Below are 22,710 nucleotides of genomic sequence, written 5' to 3'. Positions count from 1 at the left end.
TGCTTTACAATTTATACAAACTGATCTCAAAGATCATGATACCATTTTTAAAAATTTTTCACTGTATTTTTTTTAAATACAAGTAAATCTTAGGTGAGAGAATGATTGAATTTCCAATATTTAGCTTGAAGTCACCTCTTGACCAAGAGGAATTATAGCCTTTACATAAATTGTACTTTGACTTTAATAGATCATATACTCCTACTGTGTAAACTGCCTAGGGAATAATTTAGTAAATTGTAAATTGCATTATCTTCTCAAGACTACTAGGGTACTATTGAGCTACCGAAGATACAATTTATACAGTAGACATAACCTATGATATATATTAAGCTCCAGAGATTTTTTTTTTTATTTGTAAGTGAATTTTTTTAAACATCACACAAAACAATTACAATTTGGCTAAACTGCTTTATCTGAACTAGTTTAACACTTCACCTGTTAAGTTCAAAAGCTCTCAAGCCTTTTAAATGTTTCCCAGGGTTATTACAACTCAGAGAAAGAAAATTCTTATTCCCAAATGTAATTCGGTATTTTAAAATTAGAATATATGTTGCTCTTCAGCTTTATCTCAAACACATAGTCCCTGATGGTTTTAAAAGTATTATCCTCTATTTAATTTCCACTAACTCAGAATTACAAACTAAAAAAAAATATTTTCCAGCATATTAAATGTTGATTAATATCTTAGATAGCAACCCACTTTAAACTAGATGAAAATAAACATATAATAATTTCCAACGAGAAATGCAGCTACCAAGGTTGCTACATATTTGTGTCCTCTGATGATTGTATCGGATCTTTATAGCTTTGTGATGGGCCTGGAATCAGAATAAAGGAGAATTGGTTAAGTGACTCAAACATTTAATGGCAGCAAGTAATGAAAGTTGAGTGAATTTATTTCTTCATTAGGGACAGAAAAGCCACTGGGGCCATCGGGCTATGTTATGTAAGCAGGGCACCTTCTTGCCAGCATTTACTAGGAAGATTCAAATTTTACTTTGTTTACTTTGCTGATCAAGGCTCCTTCTGTTTGATGTATTCTTCCTTGAGGTAAGATAATAACCTCAATCAGATTGCATTCAATTTTTTAACTGACTGGGAAGCCCTTTTCTCACTTTAGGATGAGGCTATGTAACTTGAGTGTGATGTTATGTCTCAATTCTGCTGCAGAAGGCCTTCTGATATTCCTAGGAGAACATCATTCACATCAAATTCATACATAAATGTGCACATATATTTAGACACCTATATATTAGCTACCACCATACAATAGGTGATGAAGACTGTCGCAAGTTCAAATGGTGAAATATTCTTTGCTTTAAGAATCAATTTATAATCAATTTAATATTCATGCCATAGTTAATGTGCTATAATCTGTACTGAATATAAATCCTTTTGTTGGTGTCCATTTTTATCAGTGTTATACATAGTCAGAGAGTTCAACACGGCTCTTATAAAAATCAGTATTCTACCCCCTGCCCCTTCCCTCCCTTTTCTCTGTCCCAGAAGCATCTCCATTCTTGACTTTAGCTCATTTGTTTGGTACTAGTCAAGTCTCTAAATAATGAATTTGTAGGATGAACTCCAATAAGTCATGTTATTTTTTTCATGTGATATAGTCCTGGATTCAATTTGCAAAATTTTTCTTTAATAGTCTTACATTTATGTTCATAAAAATGTGGATATATAGTTTCCTCGTTTTGTAAAATCTGGTTTTGGTTCAGGGTAATACTGACTTTCTAGAACAAATGGGAAAAGATTCCCTCCTTTTCAATTTTCTGGAAGAGTTTGTGTAGAACTAGTATTTTATCCTTATCAGTGAAGCCATCTGAGGTTGGAATTTCCTTTTTGGGAAAAATTTTAACTTCTTTTTCTTTAATAGATATAGGCTATTCAGGTCATCTGTTTCTTCTTAAAATCTTGCTTCTGTCTTTTAAAAGTTTTGTCCATTTAATTTTGTTAAAGTTTTAAATTTTTTTTTGGCATAAAGTTGTTCGTAATATGCACTGATCATCATTTTACTATTTTTAGTATATATAGTGATGCCACCTCTTTCATTTCTTACTGGGTGGTTTTTATTTTCTTTCTCTATTTTCTGTTCTGACTAGCTAGAATTTTGTCAGTTTTATTGATTTTCTCAAAAACCAGTTTTTGGTTTCATTAATTTTTTTCTATCTCATTAATTTTCACTCTGATCTTTAATATTTTCTTTCTTTTACTTTGGGTTTAATCAGTCTTCTTTAGTTTCTAAAGGTGGAATCTGAGGTCTCTGATATGAGGCATTTCTCCTTTTTAATATAGGAATGTGCTGGTAAAAATTCTTCCCTAAGCACTGCTTTACCAGCATCTCATAAATTTAGCTGTTTTATTTTCATTCAGTTCAAAATATCCAATTTCTCTTTTGATTTCTTTTTTGACCATAGGTTGTTTAGAAGTATATTATTATGTTCCAAATGTCTGGTGATTTTCAAGAGATCTTTCTGTTTTGATTCTGCTTTGATTATAGAGAACATACTTGGTATGACATGATTTTTAAAAATGTTTCGATATTTGTTTTTTTGCCAATACTATGTTCTGTCTTGGTAAATTTTTCATCTACACATGAAAACAATGTGAATTTGTTGTGGTTGGGTGGAATCCCTAAGATTTTAAGGGCACCTGGGTGGCTCAGTTGGTTGAGCATCCAACTCATTGATTTTGGCTCAGCTCATGATCTCAGGGTCCTGGGTTTGAGCCCTGCATCTGGCTTGTGCTCAGCATGGAGTCTGCTGGAGATTCTCTCTCTCTCTCTTCCTGTGCCCTTACCTGCATCCCCGCTCCAGTGCACACACGTGTGGGTGCTCTCTCTCTAAATTAATAAAATATTTTCTAAAAATCCCTAAAATTTCAAGATTTTCTATTTCTTTTTTTTAAAGATTTTATTTATTTATTTGAGAGGGAGAATGAGATAGAGAGAGAGCATGAGAGGGGAGAGGGTCAGAGGGAGAAGCAGACTCCCCGCTGAGCAGGTAGCCTGATGCGGGACTCGATCTCAGGACTCCAGGATCATGGCCTGAGCCGAAGGCAGTCGCTTAACCAACTGAGCCACCCAGGTACCTGAGATTTTCTAGTTCTTATTTGAGTTCAATCAGTTTTTGCTTCATATATTTTGAATTTCTGTCATTAGTTGCATGACTGTGTAAAATCATTATGTCCTTGACACTTCCATTATTATGAAAGACTTTATCGCTGCTAATATTCTTTGCTCAGAAACCAACTTCAACTGATATTAATGTTCTTTTGACTGGTGTCAGTATAACATAGCTTTTTCCATTCTTTCATTTTTAAAGTATTTATTACTTTATATTTAAAATGTATTTCTTTTAGGGACCATACAGTTGGGTATTACTTTTTTTAAAAAATGCAATTTTATAATCTTTGCCTTTGAATCCAGGTAATAAGACCATTTACATTTAATGTAGATTATTAATTTTTTTCTTTAAATTTTTTATTGTTTTGTTAATCACCATACATTATATCATTAGTTTTTTATGTAGTGTTCCATGATTCATTGTTTGTGCATAACACCCAGTGCTCCACGGAGAACATGCCCTCTTTAATTTGGGTCATTTAAATCTATCATCTTAATATTTGTTTTTTATTTTTCCATCCATTTTTTTATTCTCCTTTTCCTCTTTTTCTGACTGTTTTTATTTTTTTTTATTTTTTATTTTATTTTTTTTTTTCAATCATGAAGTAAATTTATTTACAAAGAATCTACCACCATGAGAAAACATTTATGAAAATCTTAAACAGTACAAAGCTCTACCTAGGTGCAACAAACATGGTTGTGAGGCTAAGCAACTCTAGTCTTTTCCATAAAGTGAGTAAGATGTAACTCTGACAGAGCATATTAATCCTTGAAGCAGCAATCCTCAGATTTCAGTATGGCCCTGTATATTTTTAAGACTAGAATGAACTATAGAGTTTTTAAGAATATATTGAGTGACAGAGGGCATTTCCATCAAGTGATTGGAACAAGTGTGCATAGGTAACAAAACACTTCACATAGGTAGTTTATGCCATTACCAACCCGTTTGGGTCCCTGTTTCATTAAGAAGACTCGATCCTCTGGAGAAGGATGAGGTGGCTTTCTCAGCTTGTTAGTGGTTTAGGTTCTACTAAAGGTTGTGGTACAACTACCTACCCTCAGGTAAATGCTTCTGTCTGGAAGAGGATTCCAGTTCTGTCAGCACAGGGAACTTGACATTAAAGATCTAGGTCAAGAATCTATAGGATGAGTCTCATTAGAAAACTGAATTGTACAGAAACTTAGGTAAAAACCATTTCAAAGAATTTGTGAGCTTTAAGGTAACAACTTTTCAGGGATGTAGTATGTGAAGAGAACCACCAACACTACATAGATAGTGAACAAAGAGCAGAAAAAAGTCTTTTGACTAAAATGGGAAAGACAGAAAAATATTTACAATAAAGAAAGGGTTCAGAATAAAATACTATTTACAGGATGTTAAAAAATTAATCTTCAGCCATAATGAGGCCTCTTCGAGCTCCTAAAACCTTTGCTTTCTTCTCCTTTCGTCTTTGCTCATGTTGTTTCCGTTGTTCCTCCCTAGTCTGGAGAGGAGGTTGTTTGTAAGTTTTCTTGTGGAAGCTAACTCTGTTTACGTGCTCTTTCAGAGAATTATTTTCTTTACATTGACCCCATGGTTTCAGCTTGCCTTTGTGTGGCTCATAGTTGAGGGGACGAGACAGACTTGCTTTGAGATCAAACACTGGCTTCTTGTTGGAGACTGGAGTCTGTGCTGCCTGAGTTGTCAGTTTGAATGGGGTAACAACAGAAACAGAATTTCCATTTGTGGTCTTTAACTTGTCTGTCCCGAGCACAGCCTGGCCTTTTGGGGTACTCCCAGGTATGATCACATGTGGAGACTTTCTGGCTGGAGTCTTGGTCAGTGAACGCTTATGCTCATTATCTTTGGTAGCAGCTGAAAACCTGACATTCATTTTTGTAGCCGAGAGAACGGCTCGCTTGGCGGAGCCCTTCCCACACAAGGTGCTCCGGCCTGCAGCGCCCAGGGGCCGGCCTGGCAAGCGGCGCTGGCTGGTGGGGGTGCAAGCTGCGCGGAGCCTTCCCCGGAGAGGAACCGGAGTCACCACCGCTCCCTTGGTGACCAGCTGCTTCTTCAGTTCATTAAATGAATTGTGTTCTTCAAAATGTTTCTTTTTTCTCTCAATATATTGATCAATGGACTCCATGTCTTTAAAGCGAGCCTCATGAAGCTTCTTAAAGTTTGGAGTAGTGCTTGTATTTCTTTTGCTTTTTCCAGGTTTGGAAAACCCATCTGTGTAGAGAGGCTTCTTTCTTTCTGAAGGTACCTTTGAATCTTCATTACCATTTATTCTTCTTTTTCCTGAGGAAACGGCATTCTCCTCTCCTTGGCTCTCATCTGGTGGTGAAGGAACTTCTGCAACTGTTCTGAGATCCTGGTTTTCCTGCTTCTCTTGATTCTGGGAGTCAGGGTTCCTGTGGACCGTCCTGCACCTTCTCCTGGTTTTGGTGCCATGGTCAACCGGCTCCCTCTCAGCTTGTTCCTGGCTGCCACTCTGCATCTCAGCCTCATCACAAGACGATGCAGAAGTTTGACTTCCATCCCGATTATCATCTTCTTTTTTTACCTCGTGTTTAAGGTGGGCTTTCAAGGCTTTTAACAACTTGTCTGCCCTCAGGTTAGCTCGGAGGCCCAGATTCTTGGCTAAGTTCTGCAGGTCGCTGTACTTGAAGGAGTCCAGCTCCTCAAGGGAGGGTACGGCCATGGCAAGCTGCATCCAGGCGACCACGCAGAGGACGCGTACTCCAGGGTCGGCAGCGAAGTTCGAAAACTCTGGCGCCACCTCTGACTGTTTTTAGATTAGTCAAATTAAGCAAATATAGTTTATGATTCCACTTTATCTCCTTTGGTGGTTTATTCATTATAATTCTGTTTAGTAATTTCAATCGTTACTTTAGGGTTTATAATTTATATCTTTGACTTATCACATGTTACTTTCAGTTGATACTATACCTTTTAATGTATACTATTAGAATCTTACAATAGACTTCCATTTCTCCTCTTCCAATTCTTGTGCTATTTTTCATTAATTTTACTTTTACAGATATTATAAACCTCACATTGCCTTTGTTATAATTTTTGTAGTCATTTATCTTTTAGAGAAATTTAAATAGAATAAAATCTTATATATTTGCCCATAAATTACTATTTGTAGTCCCTTTCTTCCTTTAACACTAATAGTATGGATTTTCTGGTGATGAATTCTTTCAGATTTTGTATATCTGGAAAAGTATTTCACCTTCACTTTCAAAAGATATTTTTGTTGAGTTTAGAAATCTAGGTTTATCATTTTTACCTTTTAGTACCTTAATGATGCTCTTTCACTGACTTCAGTGACAGAAATCTGTCATCTTTATCTTTGTTCCTCCATACATAACATCCCCTCCCCTCCTCCCTGGCTACTTTTAAGATTTTGTCTTTATCGCTGGCTTTGAACAATTTAGTAATATAGGCTATGATGTTTAGGGCTTGGGGTTAATTGAGCTTCTCGGATGTATGGGTTTATGGTTTTTATCATACTTGAAAAGTTTTGGCCATTATTTCTCCCAATATTTTTTTCTGCTCTCTCTCTCTCTTCCTAATTCTGGGGACTACAACTGAACTTATTATAGGCTACTTGAAGTTGTCCCACAGCTAACTGACATTGTGTTCATTTTTATTGTTGTCATTCTGGTTTACTCTGTGTTTCTTTTGGGATTGTTTATTTTGTTATGACTTTTTAAGTTTCCTGACCTTTTTTTCTCAGCAATATCTAATCTGCTGTTATTCCAATCTAACCTACTTTGCATCTCACAGATTGTTGTTTTCATCTCTGGAAGTTTATTTTGAGTTTTTTTTTATGTCTTATATAATTCTCCAAAATTTCTCAAACACACAGTACAGTTATCATAGTGTTTTAATGACACTTTCTGCTTATTCTTTTTTTTTTTTTAAGATTTTATTTATTTGACAGAGACAGACACAGCGAGAGAAGGAACACAAGCAGGGGGAATGGGAGAGGGAGAAGCAGGTTTCCTACTGAGCAGGGAGCCCGATGCCGGGCTCGCTCGATCCCAGGACCCTGGGACCATGAGCTGAGCGGAAGGCAGACGATTAACGACTGAGCCAGCCAGGCACCCCTCTGCTTATCTTAAAGATTGATTTTTCTTTCTTTTCTTTTTTTTAAGGATTTTATTTATTTATTTGACACACAGAGAGAGCAGGAGAGCACAGGCAGGGAGAATGGGAGAGGGAGAGGGAGAAGCAGACTCCTCGCCAAACAGGAAACACCGATGTGGGGCTTGATCCCAGAGTCCTGGGACCATGCATGACCTGCGCTGAAGGCAGACTATTAACCGACTGAGCCACCCAGGCACCCCAAGATTGATTTTTTCTTGATTGATTTTTCTCCTCATTTTGGCTTCTGTTTTGTTTCTTTGCATCTTCGATGATTTTTTTTTTAACAGATGCCAGACATTGTAAATTTTACCTTATTGGATGCTGAATATTTTTGTGTTCTTGTAAATTTTTTTAAGAGATTTTATTTTTTTATTTGACAGAGAGAGACACAGTGAGAGAGGGAACACAAGCAGAGGGAGTGGGAGAGGGAGAATCAGGCTTCCCGTGGAGCAGGGAGCCTGATGCGGGACTCGATCCTAGGACCCTGGGATCATGACCTGAGCCAAAGGTAGACGCTTAATGACTGAGCCACCCAGGCGTCCCTCTTATAAATATTTTTGAACTTTGTTCTGTGACACAGTTTAGTGACTTGGAAAGAATTTGAAAATCTGGGGTCATGTTTTTAAGGTTTTTGTTTTGTTTTGTTTTGTTTTGTTTTGTAGCTAGGAGCAGAGCAGTGCAGATCTAGGGGTAAGTATCCTTATAATTGAGGCAAGCTCCTTCTCAGTTCTCTACGCAATGCCTGTGAATCATGCTTTCCAGAACGTCTGCTGTCTCTAATCATTTCAGTTGTCCTTTTTTTGGTTTGGGTTATTTTTCTCCATAAATGCACAGTTCAGTATGTAGCTGAATACTTTCAGAGGGCTACCTGCAGATACCTGGAGTTCTTTCTCTGTGCAGCTCTTTTCTCCCCAGTATACTGTCTTGAGAACTCTAGCCCCCTTAGTCTCCCTATATTTTCATTTCTGCTTTCCCCACTGGTAGAATCTGCCAGCTTCTGCCTGGGTTGACCGTCTCTGTAACACAGACTGCAAACTTTCATGGCAGTAAACTAGGGAAATCACTGAACTTACTTTTTTCTTGAATGTCTCCTGTCTCTCAGGGATCATTCTCTTATTGACTCATGCCCAGTTTCTTGAAAGTTGTTTTTTCAATTTTTTTCTCATTTTTTAGTTGTTTCTTTTAGGAGGGTAAGTCCGGTCCCTGCTAGTCTTTGTCAGCTGTAGTCACATTCAGTTTACGCTTTCTTAATAATATTTTTACTACTGTTTTAGTGAGATTTAACAATATGCTCACAATAGTTATAAAGTAATCTTTAATAGCTGTTAATTATAATATCAATGAAAACAGAAACAATATGGTACAGTATGTACCAAATAGGGGCACCTAGGAATGTAGCTTATTGTAGTGAAAAGATCATAGAAACATAATAGGAATATCTGGTCCTTGAATGAAACTTGCAATTGATTAGTTTGTCATATTTTAAGCTTTCTGTTTATTCTTGATTTTCTTATTTGCAAAACAGATATTCTACAGCTATCCTATATTCTTCACAGAATTGTGAAATCATTGGGATGATGTGTATATATTACTTTGAAAAATGGACATCTATGTACAAGATCTCTTTAAAAGTTTTACATTTTAATTTTATAAAATATTTATTACAAATTTTTTTCAATATATAATCCATGTATATTTCTTATGTTGCTTATATAATTTGTTGGGAAAGCCCATAATAGGAAAATAGTACAAAGTCCAAATAGACTATGAAATCACCATATGACAAATATTACAAAATATTTGTATGTTTAATTCATTTGGAATTATTTAGATTTCTAATCTTTTTTATACACATATATTTCTTTTTTGATTGTCTACATAATTCAATAAGGATTAAATTAAAGATGAAATAGGATGAAATAGCATTGGAAAAAGAAGAAAAGCCATATTTAAATGACAGACATTACTATAGCATTGATTCCAAACTGTAGGGCCTATTGCTTTTAAAAGCATAACTTCAAACACAATGCTAAATTTGTTTTAAATATAACTATGGAATTACTGAGAGGGATCTTTTCCCATTTATGTCAGAGATGAAAGATGATTTGTGATAATGCATAGCTATTTTCCTGTCATCATAATTGGACTTACTCGCTAAACTGAATTAACAACATAGATGATCAGGGAGCCGGCCCATTGATATCTAATTACACATATAACTAGTGATAAAAATTTTAGATCACAGTTTGTGCTTTTAAAATACTTTTGCTTTTATAAAATGCCATATACCTTTATATATTCATATGAATATAATATTGTAAGATCATAGAATGAAATTTACTCTAATTTAGCAGACTAGTAGTATAATTCTGACGGTAAAACTTATTTATTAATTTGCTTAAATTGATACTAATGATAAAGATATATCAGTTTAGGAACTTAATCTGTGAGTAAGCCAAATCTGAATTCAGATGCTGGCTTTATTAGTAGGCTTGCCAGCTAAAACAGATGATGCCCAGCTATATCTGAGTGTCAGATGAACACTATATATATAAAACACTATATATATATATATTTTTTTTTGGTATATGTATGACCCACACAATATTTGGGACATACTCTCACTAAAATAATCGGTTTTATCTGAAATTAAAATGTATCTGGGCATCCTTTATTTTTATTTGCTAAATCAGGCAGCCCCATCCATCCATCATCATCATCTGAGTATTGATCTTCTTCATTCTCTGCATCTGGATCTGTGTCAGATCTCTAAAACTGGTTTTGTCTTGGTCATTTGAATACCTCTATAGATAATATCTTTAATACTTTGGTCTTTTAATCCCTTGATCTTTTTTCCTCCTAGGGATTTTGGACTCTATTACGTTAACCATCCTTTTACATGATTTTATTCTAGACCTCATCATTCCAGATATAGGCACATCTTTCATAATTTTTAATTCTGTGAATTTCATCACCAACTAACACATCTTATTTTTTATTTCATATCATTGAAGACCCACAACTGCAGCATTAATTTTTTTTTACTCCATTGGGACCTACAACTCATTGATCTTTCCACCATTTCATTACCTTTATCCTTCATGATCACAATTCTCTCCTTATTCAATAGTTTCCACAGTTCTTCATGGCAGTATAGAATTACTGTTAGATGCAGCCAGACTGCCTGGAATAAAAAGGCTTAAACCTTGCCTTCAACATTTACTAGCTATATCCTTCAATAATTTACTTAATCTTTCTGCTTCAGTTTACTAATCTATAAAATGGAAATGATAACAGTTACACATGCCACGTAAGATTATTGTGAAGAAAAAATAATTTATATAATGTGCTCAGAACAGTTCCTTCTTGGCACATAGTATACACCATCCGGTTAGCTTTTGCTATTATTGTCCTCAGTATTAACATTATCACCGCTAGAAACGTCAAAATGCTTTTGTTCACACTCTCAAATTCTTGGTCCATCTCTTCCTTCACCTTTCTTGTCTACCAAAACCTCAATCCTATTTAAATCCAACTGTACTCTGGTCATGCCCACACAAAGTATAGGGGAGAAAACCCGAAACAAACAGTCTGTTTGGTTTCACTTTAAATTAATAACTATGAATTTCAAATTGGCTTTTACTGTTGCCCAGAAATCCAATCACATGTCCAAATGCATTCCATCTCTTTCAAATCTCTTTCTCACCAACCTTGAATACCTCTCCCTGCTCTTACATTCTTCTTCACCTAGGAAATGGGAGCCATCAGCAGAGAACTTCCAAAAACTCTCAGCCCCACAGTTCACATTTCCCAGTTTTCTGAGTCTGTCCACACTCCCCAGTTTCCTTCCTTTCACTCTGAATGGACTCTTGACCATCACCTTGACCAATCTCCCCACCTTGACCACCACCCACCTGGGCCAATCTCCCCATTTGTGCACTCCTGTATGTTTGCATTTTGTTATCTAATAGGCATCTCAAAGTTAACATGTTGTAACCCACCCTGCTAATTTCTCCAGCAACCCCATCCTCAGAACAGTCCCTCAGGACACAGCATTTGTGTTCTCTCTTCTCACAGCACAAATCCTTTGCATGAGGCTCCGGAGAGCACCTGACATACTAAAAAGTTAATTTAGCTAGTCCTTAGTTTGACAATATGGACTAAGTAGATGATAAATAGTAGCACCTATCAAAAATTTTTTGGAAGAATTAAACCAATAATGCAAGAAAAGTGCTGACCACGGTGTGTAGTAAATATTCAATAAATGTTTGCAGCTCTTTTGACTATTAATACTATTCCTTTTTCTGTTCCTCCTCCTCCTCCTCCAGAGTGTATTAATGTGGATAAATATACATACACATGTACCTGAATATAAGATACCATGGGCATAAATGTTATCAGATGTGTATTCACACACAATAATACTATTTGCTCCAGTTCTGTAGAAGAGCAATTCCTTTTGGACTACTCTATGAGTTTAACTTGAGAGGTACCTAAAGAATCTCATCACTAGAAATCATGTTTTATGACATTAAGAATTCAACTTGAGGGGCATCTGGCTGGTTCGGTTGGAGGAGCACATGACTCTTGTTTTGGGGGTCATAAGTTCCAGCCCCACATTGGGTATAGAGATTACTGAAATCAATCAATAAACTTAAAAAAAAATTCAACTGGAGCAGACCTCCTGAGCTTGAATTTTGCCTCCAATATGAATTTGTGTCTTACTTGAACTCTATGTCTCAGTTTTCTCATCTATAATATGGGAATTATTAGTACCTCCTCATAGGATTATTCAATTTTTCCATATTTGTGTAGTTTTTAGTACGATTACTGAGATATTAATAACACTTTGTAAGTGTTCACTCTTGTTTTTATTATAATGAAGTGGTTCTTCTCCATAAGGTTCCAAGGCATAAATTCAAAAGATTGCATAATAGCTCATCTCCCTTGTAGGTGTTATGGTCTATGCATATGGGAAAAGTTTTTTACAACTTCAGAAATGTAAATCATTGTGTGATTTCTTTGCCGCAGGTCCTTTACCGTTTTGTTTTGTTTGTTTGTTTGTTTGTTTTTGTATTTACATCTTTCTGGAATGAGACAGGATGATTTGAGTTGCACTTAAAGTGCAGGAAATATCAATATATTTGTCAATTTCATTTATTCATTAGGGAGCTATTAAGCACTAATTATATGTTGTGCACTAAGTTTTGTGGTGGGGTTCAGTGGTGATTAAGCTAAAATTTTTTCTATTCTCTTTGAACTCATGAAGCAAGGAAGAGATCTTTTTCACATAAATTACTAGAAGCCCAACTATTCATTTTCTTTTGGATACCTGTGTTAGATTAAGGATCCAGCCGACTTCACAGCATTAGATGGTGCCAGTTTTTAGGCAGCACAGCAACAACGCTGGGATACATGGGCTATCGGGTGCTAATTTGCTCAGGTTTCCTCCATGCAATTCCTTGCGTAACTGAGAAAATTGAATTTGGTCTCCTTTCCACTGAAGTAGACACTGCTGCTCAGTGGAAATAAATTTGAAAAAGAGAAACCCTTCCCGGATGCTGGCCTGTCCCAGTTGGGTATTTTGCACCTTCCATAGTCAGGTTCCAAGTGGAACTACAGATTATGCCTGGAAGCCTGAGACCAGTCGGCTGTCAGATGCCTGAAGCCACCAGGTGGAGGCAGTCAAAATGCGGAAGGAGAGAATGACACTCAGCACCTGGCTGTTTACCAGGAACCAGTCATTCACTTTATAATCTAACTTTAAATATGCTTCCCAAATGGTTGTTGTTCAAAAAACTGAGGAAAACACCAGAACTAAAGAAATTGAAGAACATTTTGTTGATATGGTAGCCAGAAGAAAATAAAGTTAGATTCTGATAAGATTTTGTAATAAAATAAGTGTAGGTTAGTTACACCTATTCTTAGTGACTATAGCACCATGAAAGGAAAAAATATTCCAAAAAAATTGATTTTATATTTGGAACATATAATAAATCTCTTATTTTGCATATAAAGAGGCATAATATTAGTACTAATTAAGAGCAAATGTTTATTCTCATTAAATAGATTTTGTACAAATACCTTAAAATATCAGTTAGGAAGGGGTAAAACATTATTGGCCTGTGGGGTAGCCCATAAGACTTGCTCTAGTCATGATGGAGAATATACATAGAAAAACTTTAGAATATTAAATAAATCCCACTCTTGTCTTCTTTAGGGCAACTCACTACTATGTTTAATATTCAGAGGGCCGAGTTTTCAACTTCTGAGAAAAACTTTACATTGTTCCTACTGGAAGACTTAGGTGCTAATTCTGCCAGAAATTTAAATGATTGAATCTTAGAGATTGTAGATTAATTTTTTTATTTTTGAGCAAATAATTATGCATTATCTAGCAGCTGAGAGTCCCAGAAATTGGATAGTAGTGGCTTTGTAGTTCACATTCACAGGAACACCCCATATAGCAGCCAGAAGTGTTCCTTAATAGCATTAGGAATCCCACCCATACCCATACATTCTCCTTCAGTAATCAATGAGTTCAGTAGGGTTTGGTTTATTTTCATGAACCCCAAGTAGACCAAATATGCATGAGAAGTTGACCTTGGATTTGTTACGGTATGAGTAAACCCACTGGTGTCCTCCCATGACATTTCTCAGTAGCAGCATCTCAAATGGTCACAGTTTCAAATACTTAGACATGTATTTTTATATGGGTTTCCTTTCCTTTTTCTACTTAACTATTACTTGCAGGTTTGTTGTTTTTAATACTTTTTTCTTTGAAAATAAGGAATGTTTTATTCTTAACACATTTTTATAAATGTAAATAGATATCTCAAATTTGACCATAGCTTGCTTGGACAGATTTGCTAGATGAGAACTGCCTATTTTTACTTAAATCCTCCTGTACTGTGACTCATTTTTAACAATTCATGTTTTAGCTTACCATTTTCTCCTAAGGATTCAATGAGGGATTTTTTTTAATGACTTTTCCATTCATAAGCTTATTCCCCTTTGTATAACCTTCACTTACAGTGCATATAGTTTTTCAAAAACTTTGGTCCTCTGTTTGTAGAGTTTGAGGCATCTATTATTAATAAAATATTGGTAGATTTTTTTTCTGAATTGTCTTGAGAGAATAATGTTCCATTACTCAGGAAAAAAAGTCTTTCAGAATGAGGTATTCTTACAGGAAAAACATTATATACACATATGTTCATAAGATACACTATTAAATTTAGTAGTCCCATCACATGTAAGCTTCAGATATTGTTGCTTTAATGCATTCCCTCACTACTTTGATAAAAGCCTTAAGATGTTGCCACTAGTTCTTTGATGATTTCCTCTGATGTTACAGTACCTTTCTTTTTTTCTCCAAAAAAATCTGTTTTGCATAAACATGAGAAGTCAAGGCAGTTTGAGTTAACAAGTAAAGAGATTCAAGTTTTAGCAACAAATGTACATATATTTGTGATCAGTTCTCTCACACGTTATGGCCCTCTCTTTCAACATAAGGGAAGTTTATTTTGGATTCCTGGAAAATATAACCATTATCTTTCAAAGAAGCCCAAATAAGTTATTCAAGTTTATAGTTTTGAAGTCTATTCAGCCTTTTCCCCATTGAATTAATGAGAGTTATTAATAAAATTTAGAGGGAGAAGAGTCATATTGACCTAGATGATGACTTACTCTTATTCATTTCTTCATCATCCCTGCCTGACTTCTGAATGTGTCCTGAATTCTGTTGGATCCAGGAATGGATGGATTTTTTTTTTTTAAATGTTTAGTTCTAGCTTCCAAATCCAAACCAGTTTGTGGTAATTACCTTTAACAAAAAAAGCCATTATGTCCCTAGTTAGGTTTTATATTCCTATAGAGATGAACTATTAGCAAATTAATAATGAACTTAGCTTTGTCCATTTAATTATGAAGTTCTGCTTTCAATTAGACTATAGTTAATAATACAGTATTGTATACTTAAAATTTGCTGAGGGTATGTCTTAAGTGTTTTCACTATAAAAGAGAGTTGACTATGTGAGGTGATGGATGTGTTAACTATCTTGATCGTGGTAATTATTTCACTATATAAATATATCAAATCATTACATTGTACATTTTAAATATATACAATTATATTATTCTATTATTCCTCAATAAAGCTGGAAAAAATAAAAAACACCTAATAATCAGAATTAAATAATATTAATTAAAGAACTCCAAATTTACTTTTGATATCAAGTGGTGTCCATCTCATATCACTTCTTTTTATCAACATCTGGTCAAGTTGTCTACATTGTGAATGTTTTCCTGAGCCCATGTAACCCCTTTAGTTGTTCCTTCTTCAGATGCATTGCAATCCTTCTAGTGCTTATGCTGTATTATATATATTTTTTGTAACCAAGCATGTTCGTCTGTGGCTCTATTCTAGAAAAGAATGCCATTCTACCAACTCTCAGTGGTACCTGTGGGATTGCATTTATCTCATTGTGCTAAAATGTCATTTTCACTTTGCTACCTATACTCTGTGAATTGATAATATAGACATCTAAAACCTAACTATTGTGCCTGACACTTTTACCTGTTTTCTCTTTTCTTTAAAATTAAGGTTACTAGGCACCACTTTCACTATTGTTCCTTCTAGTCACCCTATTGTGTCTCTCTAATACCTGATTTAGAGCTTTATATCAGATTGCCAGCTGAAGGTGAACAGTTGTAGGTCTATGTATTGTGTCAGAGATACAGCTCTTGCCCCTTGTTTTTTGAAATGTCTGATCATGAATCTCTATCTTGTAGGAGAGTCACCAACAGCCGTATTACTTGTGTGTGTGTGTGTGCGTGTGTGTGCGTGCACGCGCGTGTGCGTGTGTGTGTGTTCTCTTTGTTTCAGAGCTGTTATACAAAACAGGGGAGCATAAGAGAGAACACAAAACCTGTGAAATCCCTGGGTTCTTAGAAACACAGCTTTGCCTACTTTGAACTGAAACCAGACAATGGAGTACAGTTTTCTACGTGATTAGCAAGATCTACACACAGGAGAAAAGAATTACTTCTGAGCACACCATTACTTGTCATACGTTTCAGATATACCAACATGGTTACTGACACTTACCAGCTCTCTTTTTCTCTTACTTAACATAGAAAGTTCTCAAGGCATTGAATTTTATAGTCTCCTAACTTTATAATTTCTGAAGTGTGTTACCTTTAAAAAAAAAATCATGGCATTCCACGATATATGCAAGCAATAGCACCTAGCACAAGTCCTGGCACTCGGTCCATATGCCCAAATTATTTGAATATAGAACTGATATTTGAAGAGTGTTTGGCTTATATTTAATGATAGTTAACCACCTTCACTAGCATTTTAAAAGTTGGTTATATTTTCATTTCTTTTTTTCTTTTTATATCTTCCTCCTTTTTCTTCGTTAGATTATCAAAAAATGAAAGGAAGCATTATCATATGGGGAATGTAACCCATAGAAATGTTCTATGGAAAGATCAGGCAATTCACAGAGCTCACACCCAGTGCAATTGGCGTGTTTACATGCTAGTCTAGACACACCCAGTTATTTGCAGTTTGAGAAATATTTCATTTAGCAGATTTAACAGATCCTTCTTGTTTAAATCTCACAACAGGAAATAGATACTCAAGCTATATGAACTAAGTATCTTGGGAAATTAAGTATTAACCTTCCCTTGAGGGAAACCTCTACATAATAAGAACATATTCCATTCTAAATTTCCTAAGCCAGAGCAGTATATCTAATCTATCTCTCTGTCAAAATAAAAGTGAATGATCCAAAGTTAATTCTCTAACCATTTGGCATGATAATATTCTCGCAAACATGGAGTATGGCAAATCTGGGTTAAGTCATATTGCATGTGTTCCAAATGGCAAGGGTGCTGTTGGGAAGGTGGTTTGAAACATGTAGGATGGTTTTCATTGATCGTGATATTAGTGGCTAGACGTTGTGAATGTGTGACTCCATGTTTGTACTTGCTGGGTTCAGTGTCGTTGACCCAGGCACTCAAAGCTGACCACCACAACGCTGTGCAATTTCAGCATTATAATCGATTTTTAATGTGGGGTGAGAAACTAAATAAAAATGGAATGCTTGAAATGCAATTGTAAAACAAAAGTAATACTAAAATATTAGTCTTCCCATTTATAATTTTTGATTTATATATCCTTGTAAAAATTTAAGGGAAAAGATATTTCCAAAGCTGTTTTGAGTATTTATTTTGGTGTCTCTCTTCTGAACCCATATGAACAAATATATAAGTATTTTTTATTTTTTAAATTAGGAAATAACAAATCATGTTGGCTACTTCCTAAGATACTATCTATTTAAAAAAATCAAAACACTATTCCTGCCAATGCAATCATTTTCCTTGGGAGTTGTTGACACCCTTATTGAAGTCTTACAAGCCTCGTTTTTCTTTGTTTTATTCCCATACCATGAAGCACCTACTACCAAAGTGAATTTAGATACCATTGACATTTCTGGTTACCAAGAGTAGGAGTTATCTCTGACAGATCATTTATACCTTGCTTTATTCTACTCTTTTTGTTCAGTTCACATCTAGATCTCTCCCCCCTTCCATTTCTTCTTATTTTACTTTGTCAGAATATAGCTCTATTATAGATAAAAATGTCAATGAAAATTATAAATTAAAACAAGAGATGTGCATTGATGATTCTTCTGTGTGCATGAGCATTTTTTTAAAACTCTAAAGGAATTTAAAAAAATACCTCAAAATGGAAACACAGAAAAATATTTCTACATTTTCTTCTTCCAAATCTCTGCTTTCATTACCCTTTCCAGATTTTCTTCCTTTAAACATGTGTATTATTGCAATTATTATAGATTCTTCAGGAAAACTTTATCTTTGCTTGTAGCAAAATATGTATTTGTGAAATATCTCTCTCATATTTTTATGCTTCCCTGAAAGATGACAATTTCCTCCACGTAGATAGATCCTGGAGGGTGTTTTGGCAGAGATCTTGAGAACAAATATCATAATACTGACATACATACGCTTATACATAGAGTTTGTTTTTATTTTAGTTCTTATCTCTCCCAGTCATGATGATCAAAACTATCATCTTCAGCTATCTCTCTGTTTCCCCTCCTCTTCCTGTACTGAGTCTCTCTTCTTATTGGTATTTTTAGTGTAATGGCTCAAAATAAATCTCACAGCTTCTTATTGGGTGGACTGAACTTCTGAGGGGACATTATGGAAAAATACACCTTCACTGAAGAATAATTCCCTGGGAAAAGTTGATATATTAAAGGCTATTAGGAGAATGTTATAGTCATTGGCCTTAATAACAAATATCCCTGTTATCTCTTATCAACACCTGGGAGGATTCTAGGTTAATTTCCTTTGAACTAAGCATGGCCCTTGATAGCTTCAGCCAATGAATGATAAACAGAAGTGAGTCATTTCCTGCAGAAACTTTAAGAACCTGTATATGGTTCTCCACATCTTGTTTCTCTGCCTCGGTGGTATTGAAAGCATATATGGACTTGGGGTCCCCATTATGCTGGGTCTTTTAGTAACTGTGGCACAGAGCTCTCCATTATTCCACACTGGACATGTAGAGTATGAAAGAGCATTTTGTTTTTAACATTCTGGTTTTTTTGGAGTTGCTTGTTTCAACAACATATCCTATCCTTCCCTGTCTGATAGAGAGCAACTGTACAATTTTGGCAGACTGTAGAGGACTTGTCATTTTTCCAATCTCTAGGGAGCTGCAATGTCAATCATGGGACATGCCATCTCATTTGAAACATCCTAACATTACAAAGGAAGAAGCTTTATGCTTTTATTTATTTTATAGATAATACATTGTCTAGTCTGAGTATAACAGTGTTCAGATTAGATGGCAGCCTCCATGAAATATTTTTGATTTCTGGAATTTTATATATAATAATTCCTTCACAAATTTAAATATATCTTCCCTCTTTACCAAAAAGATTCGTTACCTTCCAAATGTAAATGCTTTGGGGAGGGAGAATATTTTAAGTCTTATCAGTCATTTATACCTTAGTGAATAAAATGTATAATGAATTAATTAAAGAGTCCTCTAAAAATAGTTTTAGATAGCAGCAAGATGGACAGATGATAAGGAATTGTAGTACCTATCTGGCAAAAGGGAAAAAGACATAGAGATTTCATGTTAAAGACAAATGTTGCCTACTACATAATTTTCAGAAGGGCTGGCTCTTGTTTAATACCCTAGTGTATGCCAAGATCAAGATCAAACATCAACTCTAGGGAAATCTTAAAGCCTTTGGCATCATAGAAGAATTAAATTATATTAATGCCTTAAAGGTTTCCAGAGACTTCTTGTTCTTCAAAACTGAGTTGTTGGGGACAGAAAAACTTGGAAAAGTAATTTGATTGTCTTGATAGAATTTACCCATTTATCATGGAACAATGATTAAATCCATGCACTTCTGCTGATACTGGTGGATTGATGAGATGATGTTTCTGAAGTTCACTGAGGTAGACGAAGAGTATTTTAAAAGTAAAAAATAACTACTACTGCAATTGTATAATGATATGCATATTTTACTGCTGTCCCACAGCCTTTGCGCCTGGTTCATTGTTAAGGACATAATAACTCTGACAGGATAAAACTTAAGTGCAATTTTATGTTTTGGAGGTTTACAAATATTATACTTGCTAGTATGCTAATAAAATAGTAGAAATCTAGATAAGTTTCAATGTTAGTATTTTAGTCGGATTGACTCCTGTCTGCTAAATGGTCTGTAGTTCTTAAATAATATCAGAATTCAAGATCATTTGTTGTTTGTTAAAGTGCTATTCAGGCAAAATCTGGAGTTATGACCTAAAAACATGGAATACTAACTTTCTAACTTTTGCACTTCCCCAAACTAGATAATGAAATCAGAATTTTAAATAACCAATGCCAATTATTTGCCAAGTGACTGAATTATAATATTAATCTCTCCAAAAGCATGATTCTTATTTATGGGTGACATATAAATTTCATTTCTACATACTCACAACTGATTTTGTTTGTTTTCTATGGTGATATTGATCTTGGACTTTCTTTCCAAACTTCTTGGGGGAGATATATCATTTCCTTTGATTTATTTGATTCCTTTTTAAGAGAGAAGCTAGATTTCTTCAGTGTTTATCAAATTGGAAATTTTCTATAATGATTATCTTTAACTAAGCTACTTGTTGGGAAGAAAAAGTCATATTTATGAGCATCAATATCTTCAACATCCCAGGTGTATAGTTATAAAATCAATTTCCATTAAAAAGATTTTTACTGGGCACCTGGGTGGCTCAGTCGTTAAGCGTCTGCCTTCAGCTCAGGTCATGATCCTGGGGTCCTGGGATCAAGCCCCGCATTGGGCTCCTGGGATCAAGCCCTGCATCGGGCTCCCTGCTCAGCGGGAAGCCTGCTTCTCCCTCTCCCACTCCCCCTGCTTGTGTCCCCTCTCTCGCTGTGTCTCTCTCTGTCAAATAAATAAATAAAATCTTTAAATAAATAAATAAATAAATAAATAAATAAATAAATAAAAAGACGTTTACCTTTTATCTTTGAGACTTCTATGAAAGCAATCTGAATTAACAACAGCTGTATTGTTTGTCCTTTTTGAAGGGCTAATATGCTCCCTTCTCCTCTGCTTCTTACCAACCTGTAGAGCTACTCTCTAAGTCCCTTTCCAAAGGTGTGTTAGCTGCCATTTGGCAAGCAGTAATTTTTTTCTATATGATCTGTTAGTACTTTTAATGCAAACATTATTTAACTTAGACATTATACATTATTGATAACCTTAATGCTGCCAAGTATGTTTGACTTTAGAAACCCACATCCTCTACTTTCATCACATTTCTTATTTCAATATCCTCTTTCCTACGAAAATCAGATATAAGAAAACAATCCTTCATTCCTTATATCATTTTTTTGTTATTTTAAATCTTACCCCATTAAATTACTATTTTTCTGTCTTTTAACTATTTTAAACCATGGGTGATTTATCTTTCAAATTCTATTTGATTTTAATTTCCTTGAGGGTAAGAACCGTGTTTCTCTTTGTATCTGAGTCCCTGATAAATGGTAGGCATTCAATAGAAACTTATTAATAAATGAATAAATAAACAAGTGCGGTATTTGTTTTGATGGGAAGGTTAATGTAAAGAATGTGAAGGCTTAGTATTTAATAAGGACTGTCTACTGTGGACAGCACCACTTCTAAATACTTGGAGCAGAGACTGTTGGTGTTCTGTCTATACTGCCACATACCCCTTACTGTTTCAGTGAATGACAGCTTGTTTTCCACCAGCCTGCAATTGGAGTTTTGTCAGAGTGCTGCCCTCATTGTGACAGAATCCACTTTGCTTGCTAGTGTAACTTGGGCAGGATGTGTCTTGTGTCTGGGAATTAATTTTCCTTGGAGGCAGCCTGAAAACAGTGATTGATAGATTTTGGGGGGATAACTATCCTAGATTCTTTACTCCCTGCCTAAGATAAGTCGGAGATATGTAGTTTACATAATTTTCAGTGTCATAAAACTAAGACAGAATCACTACTAATAAAAGAAGAAAAAGTTATAATCCAATCTGGCAGTAAACACATTTTCAGGTAAGAAGACAAAAAAAGAAAATAATCAAACATTTATAATGCAGTGGTGACAATTAACTACATATTATATGTTTTGTAGCTACAGACAAAAAAGCATTTTCCCAGCTTTTGTTTTGTCAAATTATAAAAAAAATTTTTCTTAGAGAGGTTTTAATATTTATGTAATCAAATATGTTGGAGATTTCTTTGTTGACATATTACTCTGTGGGTTATAAAATAATCACTCACATTTTTCTAAATGATGTTTTGAAATTTTTATATTTAAATATTTAAGATTTTAAAATTAGATTTTTGGTGTATTAGAGGTATGGGTCTCTCTCTCTCTACTTCTTTTTCCTTCTTTTTTCTCAACAAATTGTTAGTCACCCTTAGAATATTTATTGAGGAATGTATCAAATTCCTACTAATATAACATACCACCTTCAATATATACTAAATTTCCAAAAATGCAGAAGACTTGAGTTTTCTATTGTATACCAGCAGTAAACTGTTTTAGTTAGTATAGTTTTATAATATGTTCAATATCTTATTTTTCAAGTACTTTCTCACTATTTTTTAAAAATATTTTGCCTCCGTTTTTCATTTATTATCCTTAGTAAATAATAATAAAAATGCCCATAGAAAGCAACTAGAATTTTGATGGATACTATATTGAATTTATAAATATATTTGGTATTAAAATATATTGACATAACACCACAGAAATATGTGTAAACTTCCATCTGTTCACACATACACACAAGTACATTTTCTTTCTCTTTCTTTTTCTTTCTTTCTTTCTTCCTCTTTCTTTCTTTCTTTCTTTCTTTCTTT

At 34.8% G+C, this 22,710-nt stretch overlaps 2 protein-coding genes across 4 annotated transcripts in view; one reads left to right on the top strand and one right to left on the bottom strand.

Annotated features, from left to right (window-relative positions):
- The window catches only part of TFEC (transcription factor EC), a 178,008-nt gene that overhangs the window by 85,908 nt on the left and 69,390 nt on the right, over nucleotides 1-22,710 (top strand). The window lies entirely within an intron of this gene.
- LOC112825099 (nucleolar and spindle-associated protein 1-like) lies at nucleotides 3,770-5,884 on the bottom strand. Its single transcript, XM_025873206.2, has one exon. It carries the CDS (start codon nucleotides 5,827-5,829, stop codon nucleotides 4,519-4,521), a length of 1,311 nt encoding a protein of 436 aa, XP_025728991.1. The 5' UTR covers nucleotides 5,830-5,884; the 3' UTR covers nucleotides 3,770-4,518.

The sequence above is a fragment of the Callorhinus ursinus genome, unplaced genomic scaffold, assembly GCF_003265705.2.
Source record: "Callorhinus ursinus isolate GAN/ISIS: 27379988/994484 unplaced genomic scaffold, GSC_fseal_2.0 scaffold12, whole genome shotgun sequence".
NCBI lineage: Eukaryota > Metazoa > Chordata > Mammalia > Carnivora > Otariidae > Callorhinus > Callorhinus ursinus.
Note: the sequence above shows the minus strand (reverse complement) of the source record. Positions and strands in the feature narration are given on the sequence as shown.

Bases quoted from the DNA above. Each gene is read 5' to 3' on its own strand.
- LOC112825099 (XM_025873206.2), bottom strand. From the start codon at position 5,829: ATGCAGCTTGCCATGGCCGTACCCTCCCTTGAGGAGCTGGACTCCTTC.